At 44.3% G+C, this 21,720-nt stretch overlaps 2 protein-coding genes across 7 annotated transcripts in view; both read left to right on the top strand.

The window, feature by feature from the left end:
• LOC118075809 (immunoglobulin lambda-1 light chain-like) overlaps window positions 1-21,720 on the top strand; it is a 380,578-nt gene that overhangs the window by 188,079 nt on the left and 170,779 nt on the right. The window lies entirely within an intron of this gene.
• The window catches only part of LOC118078681 (immunoglobulin lambda-1 light chain), a 187,655-nt gene that overhangs the window by 4,155 nt on the left and 161,780 nt on the right, over window positions 1-21,720 (top strand). Inside the window, exons 1-2 of one of the 6 annotated variants that reach the window (XM_088659113.1) lie at window positions 4,364-4,491; window positions 4,620-4,928. The exons of 3 other annotated variants lie outside the window; for them this stretch is intronic. In XM_088659113.1, the coding sequence (XP_088515239.1) occupies window positions 4,446-4,491; window positions 4,620-4,928 (355 nt within the window). In that variant the 5' untranslated portion in view covers window positions 4,364-4,445. Of the gene's footprint in view, window positions 1-4,363; window positions 4,492-4,619; window positions 4,929-14,755; window positions 14,913-15,058; window positions 15,353-21,720 lie in introns of those variants that run through there. 2 more of the 6 variants (XM_088659138.1, XM_088659136.1) reach the window with 2 other exon arrangements.

The following is a 21,720-nucleotide window of genomic DNA, read 5'->3' as shown; positions in this document are numbered from 1 at the left end:
CGGACGGAGCTCCATTCGTAAGTAGAAACATTCGTAAGTAGAGTTATTCATAAGTAGAGGTAACACTGTAATGTCAAGAGCATAGCTGCCAAGTCTCCCATTTTCCTTGGGGAAACCCCATTTTTAAAGCCATTTCCCGCTGTCATCCCGAATGGGGAAATATCCCGTAATTCCCCCGTAATTTTATTTTATTTTTTGCAAACTGAGCCAGGAAGTGTGCGCGCGAGTATCACTCTTTACTTTTCCTATCTCTATGGGCACGCTCGCTCGGTCTTCCCAGGGGCGGCACTGGCTCCGTGTTTCCTTTTGCAGCCCAGGACCAGGAAGAGCGTGTGGCGATTCTTTCGATTGTCCTCCCGCCATGCGCCTTTCCTTCCTGGTCCCCAGCAACTGTTCCTTGTGCTGCGGTGCCTCTGGTGAGTGCAGGAGCCACGACGGGCTCAAGGTCCTAATTTTGGGGGGAGGCGCTTCTTGCCCTCTAAACTTTGCTTTGTGCTGGGAAGGGAAATAGCTACAACTTCAGTACAAATGTTGGCAGCAGCAAATTTCTATTTTTAAACTCCTCTTTGCTGTGGCTTCATCAGTTTCTGCATTCCCTCCCCCTAAACACTTCTTTATATAAAATTGTTGGCATGAGGTCCTAACATAATCTTCTTAGGGGTGGAATGAAGGTTGCTGAAGTTCTAAAGGTTTTTGGTTTCTAAGTGGGATTTTTTTATAAAAAGAAAAGAAAAGAAAAATACATATTGAAATTTTAATTTGAGTCATGGAAGAAACAGATGTATTTTATGGCTTACAGATGCACCCACACAAACTCCAGCCCAGGTATATATAGCAGAGTTTTAAATGACTAATTTAGAGGTCAGAGAGATAAACAACTACCTGACATTTAGAAAATACTGTATTTTAGACAGGGGGAAGGGGGATTTATCCAGACTGTGCAGTATAACATGAGACCACATATGTTTTGGGGAGCTATGTTAGCTGATATTACAAATCAAAACAAATAAGCAGATTTTATTTTGCCCATTTGGTGATTGGATGTTCCTAAAAACAGCTCTTCTTGTATCTACAGAACTCATTGTAATTTACACTCATTTACATGTGAAAAGGATCTAGGAGTTTTGGTAGACCACAAACTTGACATGAGTCAACAGTGTGATGCAGCAGCTAAAAAAGCCAATGCAATTCTGGGCTGCATCAATAGGAGTATAGCGTCTAGATCAAGGGAAGTAATAGTACCACTGTATTCTGCTCTGGTCAGACCTCACCTGGAGTACTGTGTCCAGTTCTGGGCACCACAGTTTAAGAAGGATACTGACAAGCTGGAACGTGTCCAGAGGAGGGCAACCAAAATGGAGCTCGGTATGTTTAGCCTGGAGAAGAGAAGGTTAAGGGGTGATATGATAGCCATGTTCAAATATATAAAAAGGATTTCATATAGAGGAGGGTGAAAGGTTGTTTTCTGCTGCTCCAGAGAAGCGGACACGGAGCAATGGATTCAAACTACAAGAAAGAAGATTCCACCTAAACATTAGGAAGAACTTCCTGACAGTAAGAGCTGTTCAACAGTGGAATTTGCTGCCAAGAAGGGTGGTGGAGTCTCCTTCTTTGGAGGTCTTTAAGCAGAGGCTTGACAGCCATATGTCAAGAATGCTTTGATGGTGTTTCCTGCTTGGCAGGGGTTTGGACTGGATGACCCTCGTGGTCTCTTCCAACTCTATGATTCTATGATTCTATGACCCTTGAAATATATATTTTTTAAATCTGCATTGATAAAACAGGTCAAATTTTGCAGAGATTCTTGGTCTTCTGAGTATAAGGTAATTTTTTTGTTATTTTGTGTGTAAATATGTTGCAGTTGATAATGAAGATTATGGGGTTAAGCCAAAGGTCTTGTGGAAAAGGTGGGTATTGAAGAGAGTTTTGAAGGAATATTTGAGGGGCTATTGCATCACAGCTGAAAATAATACTGAGCTTTTAAAATTAGAAACCCTCTTAACTTTTAGAGTTTGTTTCTGCTGAATTACTACCTCTCTTTCTCTCTCCACACGGATGTAATAATGACATGTGCAGAAGCGATTTTCTTTCGGTGCCCAGACATGCGCAGAGCTGGCACCACATCTACGCATGTCCAGAAGTGCATAGATGCAACTCCGGTGTCGGCGGCGGCCATTTTTGGTGCCCATAGATGGGCAGAGCGACACCAGAAGTTGTGTCTACACAACTTCCGGTGTCACACGGCTGCCGGCCCCGGATTGGGCAGTCCGGGACTTGGCAGGTATCGTTTGGGTTCCAAGTTGTTTGAGTACCAAGGCATTTGAGAACCAAGGTACCATTTGTATTATGAAATACTATACAAATATGTTGTGATCCTGGTTTCAGACACAAGGGGGAGATGTTGATTCAGCGTCTCTTCATTTGAGGGACGTACATAGTCCCTATACACCCAGCTGCAGTGTGAAATAACAGCTTGGTAAAATGTATGTGTTTGGTTTGGGTCTAACTCCTGAATAGAACTCAAGTGGCCATAGACAACTTTCCCCGCCTTATCCCTAGCGATGGGCAAATCCATCAGTTTCACTTTCTTTCACTTTCCTCATTTTTCCCATTCTCTCTCTCTCTCTCTCTCTCTCTCTCTCTCTCTCTCTCTCTCTCTCTCTCTCTGTAAAATAACGACTAGATTTTCTCAGTAAGTTCACATTGTATAGAACTCAATGAGCAGCTGTATATCAAGAGAAGAAAAAAGAAAAGCCACCAGTACAAAACAAATATTGTTTCACAATATTAGAGGGGAACTGCAAAGCTGGAGACCACAATATCAGCACTAAGTCCCTCTGGAACGAATTCACTTTGCCACACTTCCACATACGTTTGGTGAACTTTTCTTGGTGAGAATTCATCAGCATCGCAGTTTGAAATTCGCCTCATACACACATTGTTGCAATTAATTTCCCCCCTCATACACATTTTGCAAAACAATTTTCCCTGATAAAATGCACTTTTGTCTGCTGTTTTCACCAACTCATGCATTTATAGGCACACTTTATCCCATTATATGAAGTTTTATACATATTTCTTGGCCAGTGAAGTGCATTTCAAAATTCGCAGAAACGCAAATTTCAAAAGAATAGTTGTGTTTTAGCTCAGGTGTGGTGAAGTTTATTAAATCTTAATTGAATCACATTTCTCCCTCTGCCTACTTATACTAATTTCTGGGTTATTGGATTAGTCTAGTGTGCAGCCTGAACGGGGCCTGGCACAGACGCTTCCTTCCCAATCCAGATTTATAACCTAACACTTTTTGTGTGTGTTTGTGGGGTGAGGAACATCAGACCTTGCCATACTCAATAGAGGACAGGACTTCTGTGCCTTTAATTGCCCTGCTCTCTTTTGAGTGTGGAAACCTTAAAGAGAAACCAGCAGACCCTTTGTTTAATTTCCAAGCAAAGGGTCTGCTGGTTTCTCTTTAAGGTTTCCACACTCAAAAGAGAGCAGGGCAATTAAAGGCACAGAAGTCCTGTCCTCTATTGAGTCTGGCAACCCTAGACCTGAGGCCAGATGTGGCCCTCCAGTCCTCTCTATGTGGCCCTGAGGGGATTACCCAGGCCACAACCCTAAAAACCCCTTATTTGAGCCTTGCTCAACTGCTCTTGCCTGTCAGGAGAATGACCATGAATTGTGATCATCCTTCTTGCTTGCCTGGACGAAGGATCAACACACACACACACATTTTTTTCTGGGGGTACACATGCCCCTAAACATTTTGTGACTATGTTTGGCCTCATTGAGGGGCAGTATTTCAATATGAGTAGTAAAAGGTTTCTTTATGTTCATGAGGAGCTGAGAGTCTGTTTGTCTCAAAGTAGACCTAATATAAATGAGATTACCCAGCAAAAGCAAGCTCACACAATATACAAACTTAAGCTACATATATAAGAAGCTCATTTATACTTTGGGGGTGATTCATGTTCTTATGTAGCTGCACTGTTTTATATTTTCTAAATGTCCCATGATCATATTATAAAGTAGTTGTGTTCTATGTTATGAGTCAAGCACCGCTACTGTAGGAGTTGCTTCTTTTAGGTTTCCAATGTATTATTATTAATAATAATAATAATAATTAATAATAATAAAAATCTGGGTGCCATGAGCAATTTTTTATTCTGAAAGTGTGGCCCTGAGAAAGAACCCAGACAAAACAATGAGCCTTATCTCTTCTTTTAAACAGTCCCTTTCATGCAAAATCTGTTCCAGGGTAATTTCTCAGAACTTCATCACAGTTCTTCATAATGTCTCCAGAACAGCCAATGGGACTTGACATATTTGCATGATAAATTATTCCCCAGCTCCTGGGGTATTCAAAAGAGGAGGGGATATGTGCAGCTAGATTAGACACAGAATTTCCCCCCTGTCTGAGGCTCATCTTCCTTTTGACTTCCATCATGGCCCGGATCCTTGTTCTCTTCAGCTTTCTCACTTACTACTCAGGTACGGTTCTGGTGGGCTAATGAGCCTACAGAGAAACTATTTATCATGTGTATTTAACATGCCCCCCCCCCAAGCCAACTTCCATGATATTTGAAAATGTGTTTATCATTTTCCTCCTCCTTGCGAAGGTGTCCTTTCACAGCCAACGTTGACTCAGTCTGCCTCACAATCGACGTCCTTGGGGCAAAACGTTAAATTCTCCTGCTTGAAAAGTAGCGGTGGAAACTGGGGCTACTTTCTCTGGTATCAACAGAAACCTGGACAGGCTCCTCGCTTTGTGTGGTATGGCGGCTCCAGCACCAGGGGAGACGGAATTCCAGACCGGTTCACTGGTTCTACCTCTGGGAACACCGGCTATTTAACCATCTCCAACACCCAGGCTGAAGATGAGGCCGTTTATCATTGTTGTGCCTGGGAGAGCACTGGCAGTGATAAGTTCCACGGTGGTACAATCTAATGGGGAACTGAGACAAAAACCTTTGCTCTTCCTCCCTAGAGCAGGAAACTTGAACCACCCAGGAACTTCATTGAGGCCAAAAGGGACAGCCCTTCCTCCTCACCATGGACAGGGTCCAAGTTAGGGCAGGAGAGCAGATCTTGTAGCTTTGCTGGAAGACGATCACGGAGCAGTTGCCGATCTTGTATGCAACTGCACTGATGTTAAGTCTGAGGACCTCGCTTTCATTGGTATCAACAGAAAACTGGGTAATATCCCTGCTTTGGGCTCTACAATGCCAGCACTAGGGGAGAAGAGATTCCAGATCAGTTCATACGTTCTACCTCTGGAAACATTGCTCATTTAGCTATCCTAACATCCAGACTGAAAGCAATTAATTACACCACTACAGTTATTCAGAAGAAGCATGCACACTAACATTTGTACATGTCTAGAGGCAGCTTGTAGCTGTGTGCTGTGTCACGTGTGAACAAGCCTATGGTCTCTCCGGAGTGTTGGTACATTCATATGGCAAGGAATGGAACTTGCATACCCAATAGGTGAGATCTGCAAGCAACAAAATGTTGCAGCATACAGTTCAGACATGGCAGAAAAAGATTGCCCAGATTTTCACTACAATCCTAACCCTTTGAAATACATTGCATTTTTGGTTTGCCTTGAGAATTTCCAGCCCGGGCAGCAAGGGTCCTTCTCACCATTCAATGATATATTCTAGTCAGGTCTGGAAGGTTCCTGAGGGCCAGTAAGAGAGGCTGGAGGGCCGCATTATGCCTCTGGATCTAAGATCCCACCCCTGTCCTAAACAAAATGTTATTCTTCTTTTAAACTGCCTAATGCATGCAAAATTATTTCGTTAGAAGTTCATCCCATTTCCTGCCCCTGCCCCTAGCAGAGCCAATGGGTGTCATGGAAGTTGTAGGCCAAAACATCTGGAGGGCCGCAGTTTGGGGATGCCTGATCTAGCAGCTAGCCATTCCCTGACGTCAGGACTCTCCACAAATCACACCCCTTCCTCCAAGGGAATCTTTCCAGTGGGTGCAGATATATTTGCATGATAGACCATCCCTCAGCTCCTGGGGTATATAAGAGAGAATGGAGGAGGTCCAGCTAGATTGGAGAGCTGTTTGCCTCTGGGACTCACCATCCTTTTCAATTTCATCATGGGCCAGATCCTTATTCTCTTCATTTTTCTCGCTTACTGCTCAGGTATGGGTTATGTGGTCTAATGGGCTAGCAACAGAGCTATTTCTCTATTTAGCACAGAAACAGAATACGTTTGTGATATTAAAGAGCAGAGAATGACGCATTGGTCTTTCTTTTTCTTTGTGCAAAGGTGTCGCTTCACAGCCGACATTGACTCAGGCAGCCTCCAAGTCTGTCTCCCTGGGCCAAGCAATTAAACTTGCCTGTTCTAAAAGTAGCAGTGGAAACTGGGGCAGCTTTCATTGGTATCAACAGAAACCTGGACAGGCTCCTCGATTTGTGTGGTATGGCTCCAGCACCAGGGGAGACGGAATTCCAGATCGGTTCACTGGTTCTTCCTCTGGGAACACCGGCTATTTAACCATCACCAACATCCAGGCTGAATACGAGGCCGTTTATTACTGTGGTGCCTGGGAGTACACTGGTGATAGCAAGTTCCACAGTGGTGCAATCTGATGGGGAACTGAGACAAAAACCTTCACTCTTTCTCTGCAGAGTGCAGAAGTCCAGAATAGCTCAAGCTTGTAAGTGACAGTTCTCCTCCCTGGGAAGTCCAGAATAGCTCAAGCTTGTAAGTGACAGTTCTCCTCCCTGGGAAGGGACAGGCTTGAAGGACAGCAAAATGAAATAAGAGTTCATTAACAGAAATGCATTTGGCTTGGGTCTTACTCATGCGTTGAAATGAAGTGGGCATGCACAATATTCCTGCCTAATCGCACATTATGGGTTGTTCAAGTAGCCAAGTATGCATCTTGAATGGGTCCTGGCTCATGCCCTTTATAGCCCACTGTTGGAAATCTACCATCAAGTCTATTATCTGGGTGGGAATGACCGTTCCCCACATAAAAGGGGAGGCGCATTTTGCGCGGTCGCGTGCAGCCCCTTGGGATCCCTGGGGCAGCACTTGGAAGTTTGGAGGCCGGCACTGCCTTCCCGGGCTGGATACTGGTGATCTCCGCCCACGCAGTTACCTGCCCAATCCAGCTCGGGGAGGCGTTGCCTAGGGGATTGGCCAGGTAGGAGGAGATAACCTTTTCTTGAACGTGGCTGAAGCATAGTCATTCTTGGGAAGCAGTCGATGACTCCATAAGCTTTCCCACACTACACCCCCAAAATGAAAAATTAATTAATGATTGCATTACAGGTTATCTTCTTCCACAGGTATACACGCACACAGGTGCTGCTACGACAAGGCTGCTGTTGAATCTCCCTGCATTGGCAGGTTTCGCCTTTCCCGTAGCAATTTGTCACAACTTTGGCGGATGCAGGCTTTGGGCGGAATCCTTTAGTCATCTACATAAATAGGGGGGCGTGGGGCGGTGACCCCCCCCATTGCGGCGGTGATAACAGGGTTCCTGTAAATGGGGCTAAGGGGGAGGCATTGACCATGCGCAATAGGCTGTCATTGCCCTCCCTCTTCAGCGGCTGCGATCGAAGGGGGGGTGGGCTAACTGCTTGAACATATGTTCTCCAGAGCTAGCCCAACCCCCACTCATGCTGGATAACCCTGAAATTACCTAGATCCCCGGCTGGGGGCTGGGAAGGATATATGCACAATGCCAAGGTCTCCCTACATCCAAATTCTTAATAAAGTTGTGGCCAATTTTAACCCCATAGAATGTGGTCTTGTGTCATCATTCCGCTCGGGGGCTTTGGGGGACTCCGCCTGACCACGCGATATAATACTACTTTATTATAGAAGTACATAGGTAAAGGTAAAGGGACCCCTGACCATTAGGTCCAGTCGTGACCGACTCTGGGGTTGAGCGCTCATCTCGCATTATTGGCTGAGGGAGCCGACGTATAGCTTCCAGGTCATGTGGCCAGCATGACAAAGCCGCTTCTGGCAAACCAGAGCAGCACATGGAAACGCCGTTTACCTTCCCGCTGTAGCGGTTCCTATTTATCTACTTGCATTTTGACGTGCTTTCGAACTGCTAGGTTGGCAGGAGCTGGGACCAAGCAACGGGAGCTCACCCCGTCACAGGGATTCGAACCGCCGACCTTCTGATCAGCAAGCCCTAGGCTCAGTGGTTTAACCACAGTGCCACCTGGGTCCCATAGAAGTACATGAAACTAAATAAAACCACCTTTCTATTGTTTAAGTCACAATACCAAGGTATACACGCACGCAGGTGCTGCTACCTGCTTCCAGCAGGTGCTGGAAGGTCCTCCAGTTATATTTATCTGCATATCTGCATGCTTGTTCAAACAAGCCCTTTTAAATGTGCTTTCTCTCTCTTTCTTTGAAACAGCATTCCTCTCTCTCTTTTTCAAATCTCACCTGTGCCTTCTTTCAGTGTTACATACTGTCCAACTTTTTCAGACCCCAAACTGGGACGTGTGTCTTCTGGGATGCGCTCCCGGGTGAGTCATGTGACCTGTGCCTCACTCTTGCCTTCAAAAAATCCCCTTTCCCAGGGCAAGATCTTGAGGGGGGGGGACCTTTTCCTGTCTTGCCTGCATGTGAGAGTGTCCTAAATAATTTAGGACTAAAGGTAAAGGCACCCCTACCATTAGGTCCAGTCGCGGACGACTCTGGGCTTGCGGTGCTCATCCCACTTTATTGGCTGAGGGAGCCAGCGTACAGCTATCGGGTCGTGTGGCCAGCATGACAAAGCCGCTTCTGGCGAAACAGAGCAGCACATGGAAATGCTGTTTACTTTCCTGCCAGAGAGGTACCTATTTATCTACTTGCACTTTGACATGTTTTCGAACTGCTAGGTTGGCAGGAGCTGGGACTGAGCAACGGGAGCTCACCCCGTCATGGGGATTCAAACTGCTGACCTTCTGATCGGCAAGCCCTAGGATCGGACACCTGGGAATTTCAGTCTGGAATATCACCGACAGAAAGGATTCTTGTTTTGTGGGGAAAGTATTTTAAACATTTTTTTCAGTCCATTATAAATCATTTCCCAATACTCTTTTACCATTTTACATGTCCATCACATGTGAAAGAACGTTCCCTCCACCTCTTCCATTGCTTATCTGATTCTCTTCTCCTTTCTATCCTGGCCAAAATGAGGACCGCCCACAGCACCATGATGAAAATATGTCCTCTCTTCATTGGTTTCACTCTAACATAAGCAGCTAAACAAAGAAGTTTTTGCAGGACCAATCAGCACAGAGCCCATTTGCATGAAGGAGCCATTTGGTATTTCTGGGGGAATTCAGAAAGGAGGAATAAAATCCCACCACAATCTCTTTTAGAAGGGAAGGTTCTCTCTGTTGCAGAGCTCACCATGGCCTGGACTCTGGTTTCCCTGGCACTTCTGAGCAGTTGGTCAGGTAAGAGTGTGGAGGACTCACTGCAAATACCGGTGGACAACATCAAAGCTATTTCCATTTTGTGTCTATTTCCATTTTGTGTCTATACGCACCTAATTTTGTGTCTATACGCACCATTTTGTGTCTATACGCACCTAATGCTTCTTTGATATTCGAAAGCATGAAAAAAGGTACCCAAATCATGGTTTCCCTTTTTCTTTTTGTGAAGGTGCCACCTCACAACCCAGTTTGACTCAGCCTGCCTCCCAGTCGGTGTCTCTGGGCCAAACTGCTACACTCTCCTGCTCTAGAAATGGTGGTAGCAGGTGGGATGATATTCACTGGTATCAACAGAAACCTGGACAGCCTCCCCGTTTTCTGTGGTATGGATCCAGCACCCGGGGAGAAGGGGTCCCAGTTCGGTTCACCGGTTCTCGCTCTGGCACATTAACTATCTCTAACATCGAGGCTGCAGATGAAGCAGTTTATTTCTGTTGTGACTACGAGGGTGGCAGTAGCACGTTCCAGAGTGGTATAATCTGATGGGGAACTGAGACAAAAACCTTGTTTCTTCTTTCTTACGAGGGTAGAATCCTGGATCACTCAAGAGCATAGCTGCACATGAATGAGTTTTGCCTGTTTGTGACAAGAGCGTGCATTAAAAGTGATCAAGTTATTTGGCCTTGTTGACAATAATAATTATTATTATTTAATTATTTATATGCCACCAATCAGACTGGGTTGCCTCGGTCTCTCTGGGAGCTCCCAACAAAAGAATTCAAAACACAGTATCAATCAATCAATCAATCAATCAATCAAATCTTTATTATGGTCATAGACCAGCATAAGTAGTGTAGGGTACAATCATTTAGAAACTGTAAAACATTTTGGAAAGCTAAAAAGTATTAAAACAGAAGGTATATTTAAAAGACTATAAGAATCTAAAGGAATCTAAAGGAATCCAAAAGAAGGGTTAGGAACATTAAATGGATATGGAATAGCGTAAAAGGTTAGTATATAAAAGAATACAACTATCAGTTTAGAGAGAACTCTGATGTGAGTGTTCATTAAATCTAGTTTATGGCACAGGTCAACATCTGACAAATTTTGAGCAGTGCTGTGCAGAATCTGGCAACATTGTAAGTTGTAGTACAGGGGTAGTCAACCTAAGGCCCGGGAGCCGGATGCGGCCCAATCACCTTCTAAATCCGGCCTGCGGATGGTCCGAAATTTTTTGTGGGTGCTCAGCACCCATACTGCGGGCCTCTGAAACCGGAAGTCACATTGGAGGTCTTGTGAGGCCTCGGACGTGAACTCTGGGGCATCCAAGGCCCTGCCAGGCCTCCAAATGCAACTCCCTACTTCTGCCTCTTTTGTGAAACACTTGCTTAAAAGACAAATCAATGCAGATCTAATTAGTGCCTTAATTTCTTTATTTCTAAGGTGAATGTTTTAATGGGAACCATTATACATATGATCTGGGTTTTCGACACAAGGAGGAGCTGTTGGTTCAGCTTCCCTTCATTTGAGAGACTTAACAACTTAAATAGTCTCTAGAAGGTCTTGCACCGGCATTGTGAATCATGAGTTCATCAACAGATGGGCGTTTAGTTTGAGTCTTACTCATGCATGTAATTCAAGTGCCTGTACACAACTTTCTCTGCTTATCATATGCTCTGGGTTGTTGAATCATCCAGTCATCTATCCTTAATGAGATCTGGTTCAAACTCTCTCTTCTTCACTCCAATTGATATTATAATCCTCACTCTTTGAAAACTTCCTTAATTTTGGATTGCATGGAACAGAGATGGGCAAGAAGCATGATCAACATTCAGGGATATGTTCGAGCCAGGCAAAATCATTGGGGGCCACAGCACCATGTTAGTGAGCTGTGTGGCCTGAAGAGGGCATGTTCTGAGCAGGTCCTGAGAGCCAGAGAAGGGAATACCTGAAGGAGGGTCTTCTGGCATTTCTCTCACTGCGAGAAGTGAAGGAACCAGGCAGAAGGCCTTCTTGACAGTCGCTCCCTCCCTGTGGAATATGACCTCCCATCAGATGTCAAAGAAATAAAGAACTGCACCACTTTTAGAAGACATCTGAAGGCAACCCTTTAATGTTTTTAATTTAATGTTTGATGTTTTTATGTGCACTGTAAGCTGCCCAGAATGGCTGGGGAAACCCAGTCAGATGGGCGGGGTAGAAGAAGGAGAAGGAGAAGGAGAAGGAGAAGGAGAAGGAGAAGGAGAAGGAGAAGGAGAAGGAGAAGGAGAAGGAGAACAACAACAACAACAACAACAACAACAACAACAACAACAATAACAACAACAACAACAACAACAACAACAACAACAACAATTCTGGGAGACCATATTCAGTCCCTGGGTCTACAGTTCCCCAATCATGTCCTAAACAATACAAAGAAGCTTTCATGTATTTCCTCATATTCTTTCTCGCAAGGCCAATGGGTGTCGAGGTATTTGCATAATTGCTTGTGCCTCATTTCCCAGGTGATTTAAGAGGGTGGTAGGGAGGTGCCAGCAGATTAGAGAGCTCTTTGTGGGATCCGCCCTGCTTTTGACATTCACCATGGTCTGGATCCTTGTTCTCATCACATGCCTCAGTTACTGTTCAGGTATATTTGTGGAGACCTAATGTATTATTTGACTTGACATATGTTACTTTTCAGAAGACGATAATAATTTTCTGAAATTTGAGGGCACAGAAAATGATGCATTGTACTAGCAAGAAAGCTATTTGCCTTTCCTAACATTTGAGAACACTGGAAATGACGCATGTGCTTTTATTTGCTTTTTCTTTTTGCAAAGGTGTCGCATCGCAGACAACATTGATCCAGCCTGCCTCCGAGTCTGTGTCTCCGGGTCAAACTGTCAAATTCTCCTGCTCTAGAAGTAGTGGCAGCTTGTATGCTTATAGCTGGTATCAACAGAAAAGTGGACAGGCTCCCCGTTTTGTGTTCTATAAAAGCAGCACCCGGGGAACCGGGATCCCTGATCGGTTCACTGTCTCCACCTCTGGGAACACTTACTATTTAACCATCTCCAATGTCCAGCCTGAAGACGAGGCGGTTTATTACTGTTGTGACTGGGTGACAGGCAGTAATGTGTTCCACGGTGGTACAATCTGATGGGGAACTGATACAAAAACCTCTCTCACACACTTCCCCTAGAGTTGGCAAACAAGGATCGTTCATGAGCTTGCTTATACGAGAGAAAAAGAGCAGCTCAACTTGATGGATTATGCCAAAATGGCTAAAATGACCATAAGAATCATAAATCGGGAAGACCAAAATTTTAATAAGGAATGGGGGAAATTTACAATTGATCTTAAAAACCATTGCAAACATTTAAAATCACCAGGAGGAAATTATTAACAGTAGGACTCACAAAGGGGAGGAGGGGAGGCCAGGAGATTCTTTGAAATCTTGTTTTTATGTGGTATGTTGGATATGTGACTGTAAAATTTTAACCTATAAAACCAAACAAACAAACAAATAAATAAATAATGCCAGCTCCTCTCCCTAGACAGGGACAAGCTTGAAGTGGTTGGGGCAGGAGGATAGATTTTGTGGGTCAGTGATGGGGCAACTGCAGAGGTTGAGTACCTCCATCTTCTGCCCTGATGCTTGATAAAAGGAATTTCTTTCATTACTATTACAAGAGAGCCGGACCAAATCATCACTATATGTTCTATATAATGTCAAGAGCAGGGGGAGAGGGACCACAAACTGCTTCGCTCATTCTACCTCTGGAAACACTGTTTCTTTGCAATTTTCAACCTCCTGGCTATATTGTATTCCCCTCAGGGGTACCAACTTGAATAAAATATTGGGTGGGGGGACGGACGACAACACTTAAGCCCTGCCTAACTGATGAGAAGATGCGACACACACACCTCATTTGAATGGCAATGCCCATCAATGGGGGGGGCATTAAACATTTCATTGGGGGGAGTCGAAGGGACTTCAGCCCCTAGGAGTTGGCTCCTATGATTCCCCTTGTTGGGTTTTAATGCTATTTACTGGTGTTCTGCTGTAGTCTCATTTTTGGCTGCTTTCTGCTAGCCTTTTGATAGTTTTCAGTACCATTTATTGTCCTTGCGTCTTATTGGTTTTATTTAGGGAACTGCCAACAAGACATGATTGATTGGGGTGTATAATAATGGCCAAAGTTATCATTTTTGAGTACTTACTGGACGGGAGCTTGGAATTAATCTAATCCAACCCCTTGCTGAATGCTGGAATTTTGCAAACCTCAACATACCTGACAGGTACAGGTAGCTTATCGTCCTCTGCTTAAATGCCACCGTAGTGGAAGATCCCATCATCTCTCAAGGTTGTCTGATCCACTCTTGAGCACCTGTTACAATTGTGAGACAGGGATGCAGGTGGTGCTGTGGTCTAAACCACGGAGCCTCTTGGGCTTGCCGATCAGAATGTCGGTGGTTCGAATCCCCACGACAGGGTGAGCGCCAGTTGCTCTGTCCCAGCTTCTGCCAAGCAAGCAATTCAAAAGTATGCCAGTGCTAGTAGATAAATAGGTACCGCTGCAGCGGGAAGGTAAATGGCATTTCCATGAGCTCTTCTTTCCGTCTCGGTGTCCCGTTGCACGAGAAGCAGTTTAGTCATGCTGGCCATGTGACCCAGAAAGCTGTCTGGGGGCAAATGCCAGCTCCCTCGGCCTGAAAGTGGAGATGAGCGCCACAACCCCATGGTCATTTTTGACTGGACGTAACCCTCCAGGGGACCTTTATCTTTTTTCTTTTTATTTTAACCATTGTGAGATTACCCCAATGGTTAGCTGAAATCTCTTTCCTTTGTGGAAACTGAAATCAAAATATCTATACAGTGGTTCCTTGGTTCTCTAACTTAATCTGTTCCAGAAGTCTGTTCCTCATTTTTCCCATTCTCTCTCTCTCTCTTTGTAAAATAACTACTAGATTTTCTCAGTAAGTTCACATTGTATAGAAGTCAAGAAACAGTTGTATATCAAAAGAAGAATAAAAAGAAAAGGTTGTCCCTATGCCTACTTATATTATTTTTAGGTTATTGGATTAGTCAAGTGTGCAGCCTGAATGAGGCCTGGCACACTCACTTCCGGTATTTTGATCATTCGGGAGCCAGAACATTCGACTCCCAAGATGTTTGGGAGCTGAGGTATGGCTGTACTTGGTAACACTATGACCCCCTAATTTTTATCTTGGCCAGAGTGAGGACTGCCCTCAACATCATTATGCAAATTTCTCCTTTGATCATTGGCTTTTCACAGAGAGAAGCAAGTAGATAAAGACACTCTTCAGAACCAATGAGCGTACTGTACAACCAATCTGCGCAAAGAGACATCTGGCATTTCTGGGGGATTTCGGAGAGGGTGAAGAAGATCCCATCTAGATCTTTTTCTAAAGGGAAGTCACACTCTCAAGAGTCTTACCATGGCCTGGCCTCTGCTTTTCCTGTCCCTTCTCAGCTACTGCACAGGTAAGAGCGTGGAGGACTCACATCACGTAGGGCAACATCAAAACTCTTTTACGATGCATATACCAGAGGGAGATAAAGCTTCTGTGGTATTTGAATGCATAGGAAATGTACCAAAGTCATGGTTCCTTTCTTTTTCTCTATGACAGGTGTCACTTCACAACCCGGTTTGACTCAGCCTGCTTCCCAGTCGGTGTCTCTGGGCCAAACTGCTACACTCTCCTGCTCTAGAAATGGTGGTAGCAGGTGGGATGATATTCACTGGTATCAACAGAAACCTGGACAGCCTCCCCGTTTTCTGTGGTATGGATCCAGCACCCGGGGAGAAGGGGTCCCAGTTCGGTTCACCGGTTCTCGCTCTGGCACATTAACTATCTCTAACATCGAGGCTGCAGATGAAGCAGTTTATTTCTGTTGTGACTACGAGGGTGGCAGTAGCACGTTCCACAGTGGTATAATCAAATAGGGAACTGAGACAAAAACCTTCTCTCTTCTTTCTTACGAGGGTAGAATCCTGGATCACTCAAGAGCATAGCTGCACATGAATGAGTTTTGCCTGTTTGCGACAAGAGCGTGCATTAAAAGTGATCAAGTTATTTAGACTAAAGAATGCTATTGGAGATATGACCTCGCATTAAATATCTGACACATGTCCCAATCAACAATGCTCATCATGTTTTCACTGGCTTTGTTGACAACAACAACAACAACAACAACAACAACAACAACAACAACAACAACAACAACAACATTTATATGTCACCAATCAGCCTGGGTTGCCTCGGTCTCTCTGGGCAGCTCCCAACAAAAGAATTGAAAACACAGTATCTATCAATCAATCAATCAAATCTTTATTATGGTCATAGACCAACATAAGTAGGGTGGGGTACAATCATTTAGAATCTGTAAAACATTTTGGAAAGCTAAAAAGTATTAAAACAGAAGGTACATTTAAAAGACTATAAGAATCTAAAGGAATCCAAAAGAAGAGTTAGGAACATTAAATAGATATGGAAGAGCATACAAGGTTAGTATATAAAAGACTAGAACTATCAGTTTAGAGAGCACTCTGATGTGAGTGTTCATTAAATCTAGTTTGTGGCACAGGTCATCATCTGGCGAATTTTGAGCACTGCTGTGCAGAATCTGGCAACATTGTATGTTGTAGTACAGGGGTAGACAACCTAAGGCCCTGGGGCTGGATGCGGCCCAATCACCTTCTAAATCCAGCTCCAAGACGGTCCGGGAATTTTTTGTGGGTGCCCAGCACCCATACTGTGGGGCTCTGACATGGCTTTTGGTTTCTACCAGATGCTGCATTGGAACCCCAACGCACCCTCTGAGGCAACATCTGAAGCCTTGCAAAGCCTCGGAAGCGACTTCTGGTAGAAACCGGAAGTCACACTGGACGTCTTGTGAGGCCTCGGACGTGACCTCTGGGGCCCCGCGAGGTCTCAGAAATGACATCCAAGGCCCTGCCAGGCCTCCAAATGCAACTTCCTACTTCTGCCTCTTTTGTGAAACACTTGCTTAAAAGGAAAACCAATTCAGATCTAATCAGTGCCTTAATTTCTTTATTTCTAAGGTGAATATTTTATTGGGAACGATCTGGGTTTTCGACACAAGGAGGAGCTGTTGGTTCAGCTTCCCTTCATTTGAGAGACTTAACGACTTAAAGAGTGTCTAGATAGTCTTGTACTTGCATTGTGAAATATGAGTTCATCAACAGATGGACATTTAGTTGGAGTCTTACTCATGCATGGAATTCAAGTGCCTGTACACAACTTTCTCTAGCTTATAATATGCGCTGGGTTGTTGAATCATCCAGTCATCGATCCTTAATGAGATCTGGTTCAAGTACTCTCTTGTTCACTGACATTGATATTACGATCCCCACTCTTTGGAAACTTCCTTAATTTGGGATTAAATGGGACAGAGATGGGCAACGTCGAACCCGGCAAGCAAGCATCATCATCAGCATTCAGGGATATGTTCAAGCCAGGCAAAATCATTGGGGGCCACAGCACCATGTTAGTGAGCTGTGTGGCCTGAAGAGGGCATATTCTGAGCAGGTCCTGAGAGCCAGAGAAGGAAATACCTGAAGGAGGGTCTTCTGGCAGTTCTCTCACTGCGAGAAGTGAAGTTACAGGGAACCAGGCAGAAGGCCTTCTTGACAGTCGCTCCCTCCCTGTGGAATATGACCTCCCATCAGATGTCAAAGAAATAAAGAACTGCACCACTTTTAAAAGACATCTGAAGGCAACCCTTTAATGTTTTCAATTTAATGTTTGATGTTTTACTATGTTTGTATGTGCACTGTAAGCTGACCAGAATGGCTGGGGAAACCCAGTCAGATGGGTGGGGTAGAAGAAGGAGAAGGAGATGGAGAACAACAACAACAACAACAACAACAACAACAACAACAACAACAATTATGGGAGACCATATTCAGTCCCTGGGTCTACAGTTCCCCAATCATGTCCTAAACAATACAAAGAAGCTTTCATGTATTTCCTCATATTCTTTCTAGCAAGGCCAATGGGTGTCGAGGTATTTGCATAATTGCTCGTGCCTCATTTCCCAGGTGATTTAAGAGGGTGGTAGGGAGGTGCCAGCAGATTAGAGATCTCTTTGTGGGATCCCCCCTGCTTTTGACATTAACCATGGCCTGGATCCTTGTTCTCCTCATATGCCTCAGTTACTGTTCAGGTATGTTTGTGGAGACCTGATGTATTATTTGACTTGACTTCTGTTGATAATAATTTTCTGAAATTTGAGGGCACAGAAAATGATGCATGTACCAGCAAGAAAGCTAATTGTCTTCTACAATAGTCTTTCCTAATATCTGAGAACACTGAAAATGATGCATGTGCTTTTATTTGATTTTTCTTTTTGCAAAGGTGTCACATCGCAGACAACATTGATCCAGCCTGCCTCCGAGTCTGTGTCCCTGGGTCAAACTGTCAAATTCTCCTGCTCTAGAAGTAGTGGCAGCTTGTATGCTTATAGCTGGTATCAACAGAAAAGTGGACAGCCTCCCCGTTTTGTGTTCTATGCTACCAGCACTCGGGGAACCGGGATCCCTGATCGGTTCACTGCCTCCACCTCTGGGAACACTTACTATTTAACCATCTCCAATGTCCAGCCTGAAGACGAGGCGGTTTATTACTGTTGTGACTGGGTGACAGGCAGTAATGTGTTCCACGGTGGTACAATCTGATGGGGAACTGATACAAAAACCTCTCTCACACACTTCCCCTAGAGTTGGCAAACAAGGATCGTTCATGAGCTTGCTTATACGAGAGAAGAATAGCAGATCTAGTTGATGGATTATGCCAAAATGGCTAAAATGACCGTAAAAATCATAAATCGGGAAGACCAAAATTTTAATAAGGAATGGGGGAAATTTACAATTGATCTTAAAAACCATTGCAAACATTTAAAATCACCAGGAGGAAATTATTAACAGTAGGACTCACAAAGGGGAGGAGGGGAGGCCAGGAGATTCTTTGGAATCTTGTTTTTATGCGGTATGTTGGATATGTGACTGTAACATTTTAACCCGAAAAACCAAATAAATAAACAAACAAACAAACAAACAAACAAACAAATAATGCCAGCTCCTCTCCCTAGACAGGGACAAGCTTGAAGTGGTTGGGGCAAGAGGATAGATTTTGTGGGTCAGGAATGGGGCAACTGCAGAGGTTGAGTACCTCCATCTTCTGCCCTGATGCCTGATAAAAGGAATTTCTTCCACTACTATTACAAGAGCCGGACCAAATCATCACTATATGTTCTATATAATGTCAAGAGCAGGGGGAGAGGGACCACAAACTGCTTCAATCATTCCACCTCTGGAAACACTGTTTCTTTGCAATTTTCAACCTCCTAGCTATATTGTATTCCCCTCAGAGGTACCAACTTAAATAAAATATTGGGCGGGGGGACGGACGACAACACTTAAGCGCTGCCTAACTGCTGAGAAGATGCGACACACACACACACCTCATTTGAATGGCAATGCCCATCAATTGGGGGGGGGCATTAAACATTTTATTGGGGGGAGTCGAAGGGACTTCAGCCCCTAGGAGTTGGCTCCTATGATTCCCCTTGTTGGGTTTTAATGCTATTTACTGGTGTTCTGCTGTAGTTTTTGGCTGCTTTCTGTTAGCCTTTTGACAGTTTTCCGTACCATTTATTGTCCTTGCGTCTTATTGGTTTTATTTAGAGAACTGCCGACAAGACATGATTGATCGGGGTGTATAATACTGGCAAAACTTATCATTTTTGAGTACTTACTGAATGGGAACTTGGAATTAATCTAATCCAACCCCTTGCTGAATGCTGGAATTCTGCAAACCTCAATATATCTGACAGGTACATGTAGCTTATTGTCCTCTGCTTAAATGCCACCGTAGTGGAAGATCTCATCATCTCTCAAGGTTGTCTGATCCACTCTTGAGCATCTGTTACAATTGTGAGACAGGGATGCGGGTGGTGCTGTGGTCTAAACCACAGAGCCTCTTGGGCTTGCCGATCAGAATGTCGGTGGTTCGAATCCCCACGACATGGTGAGCGCCAGTTGCTCTGTCCCAGCTTCTGCCAAGCAAGCCGTTCAAAAGCATGCCAGTGCTAGTGGATAAAAAGGTACCACTGCAGCGGGAAGGTAAATGGCATTTCCATGAGCTCTGATTTCCGTCACGGTGTCCGGTTGCACCAGAATTAGTTTAGTCATGCTGGCCACGTGACACAGAAAGCTGTCTGGGGGCAAATGCCAGCTCCCTCGGCCTGAAAGTGGAGATGAGCGCCACAACCCCATGGTCATTTTTGACTGGATGTAACCCTCCAGGGGACCTTCATCTTTTTAAAAAAACCATTGCGAGATTACCCCAATGGTTAGCTGAAATCTTTGTCCTTCGTGGAAACTGAAATCAAAATATCTATACAGTGGTACCTTGGTTCTCTAACTTAATCTGTTCCGGAAGTCTCTTCCAAAACCAAGGCATGCTTTCCCAGAGAAAGCACTTGCTTAAAAGACAAATCAATTCAGATCTAATCAGTACCTTAATTTCTTTATTTCTAAGCATAGCTGCCAAGTTATCCCTTTTTTAAAGGGATTTTCCCTTATGCTGAATAGGGAGAAAAGGGAAAACTTGGCAGCTATGTTTCTAAGGTGAATATTTTATTGGGAACTATTATACATACAATCTGGGTTTTCGACACAAGGAGGAGCTGTTGGTTCAGCTTCCCTTCATTTGAGAGACTTAACGACTTAAAGAGTCTCTAGATGGTCTTGCACCTGCATTGTGAAACATGAGTTCATCAACAGAGTTTGAGTCTTACTCATGCATGGAATTCAAGTCCCTGTACACAACTTTCTCTAGCTTATCATATGCTCTGGGTTGTTGAATCATCCAGTCATCCATCCTCAATGAGATCTGGTTCAAGTACTCTCTTGTTCACTGACATTGATATTACGATCCCCACTCTTTGGAAACTTCCTTAATTTGGGATTAAATGGGACAGAGATGGGCAACGTCAAACCCGGCAAGCAAGCAGCAGCATCAGCATTCAGGGATATGTTCAAGCCAGGCAAAATCATTGGGGGCCACAGCACCATGTTAGTGAGCTGTGTGGCCTGAAGAGGGCATGTTCTGAGTAGGTCCTGAGAGCCAGAGAAGGAAATACCTGAAGGAGCCTCTCCACCCCTATTGTTCAGCCCAGACACTGAGGTCTTCCTCCGAGGGTCTTCTGGCAGTTTATGTCAAAGAAATAAAGAACTGCACCACTTTTAGAAGACATCTGAAGGCAACCCTGTATTGGGAGGTATTTAATGTTTGATATTTTATTATGTTTTTATGTGCACTGTAAAACGCCCAGAATGGCTACGGAAACCCAATCAGATGGGCGGGGTATAAAAACAACAACAACAACAACAACAACAACAACAACAACAACAACAACAATTCTGGGAGGCCATATTCAGTCCCTGGGTCTACAGTCCCTCAATCATGTCCTAAACCAGGCATCCCCAAACTCGGCCCTCCAAATGTTTTGGAACTACAATTCCCATCATCCCTGACCACTGGTCCTGTTAGCTAGGGATGTTGGGAGTTGTAGTCCCAAAACATCTGGAGGGCCGAGTTTGGGGATGCTTGTCCTAAACAACACAAAGAAGCTTTCATGTATTTCCTCATATTCTTTCTAGCAAGGCCAATAGGTGTCGAGGTATTTGCATAATTCCTCATGCCTCATTTCCCAGGTAATTTAAGAGGGTTGTAGGGGGTGTGTGTACCAGCAGAATAGAGATCTGTTTGTGGGATCCGCCCTGCTTTTGACATTCACCATGGCCTGGATCCTTGTTCTCCTCACATGCCTCAGTTATTGTTCAGGTATGTTTGCGGAGACCTAATGTATTATTTGACTGGACTTCTGTTGATAATAATTTTCTGAAATTTGAGGGCACAGAAAATGATGCATGTACCAGCAAGAAAGCTATTTGTCTTCTGCAATAGTCTTTCCTAATATCTGAGAACACTGAAAATGATGCATGTGCTTTTATTTGATTTTTCTTTCTGCAAAGGTGTCACATTGCAGACAACATTGATCCAGCGTGCCTCTGTGTCTCCGGGTCAAACTGTCAAATTGTCCTGCTCTAGAAGTGGTGGCGACTTGTATGCTTATAGCTGGTATCAACAGAAAGGTGGACAGGCTCCCCGTTTTGTGTTCTATCAAAGCAGCACCCGGAGAGCCGGGATCCCTGATCGGTTCACTGTCTCCACCTCTGGGAACACTTACTATTTAACCATCT

This window comes from Zootoca vivipara, chromosome 16 (assembly GCF_965207765.1).
Source record: "Zootoca vivipara chromosome 16, rZooViv2.hap1.1, whole genome shotgun sequence".
Lineage (NCBI taxonomy): Eukaryota > Metazoa > Chordata > Lepidosauria > Squamata > Lacertidae > Zootoca > Zootoca vivipara.
This window is presented reverse-complemented; position numbering and strand designations above follow the sequence as displayed.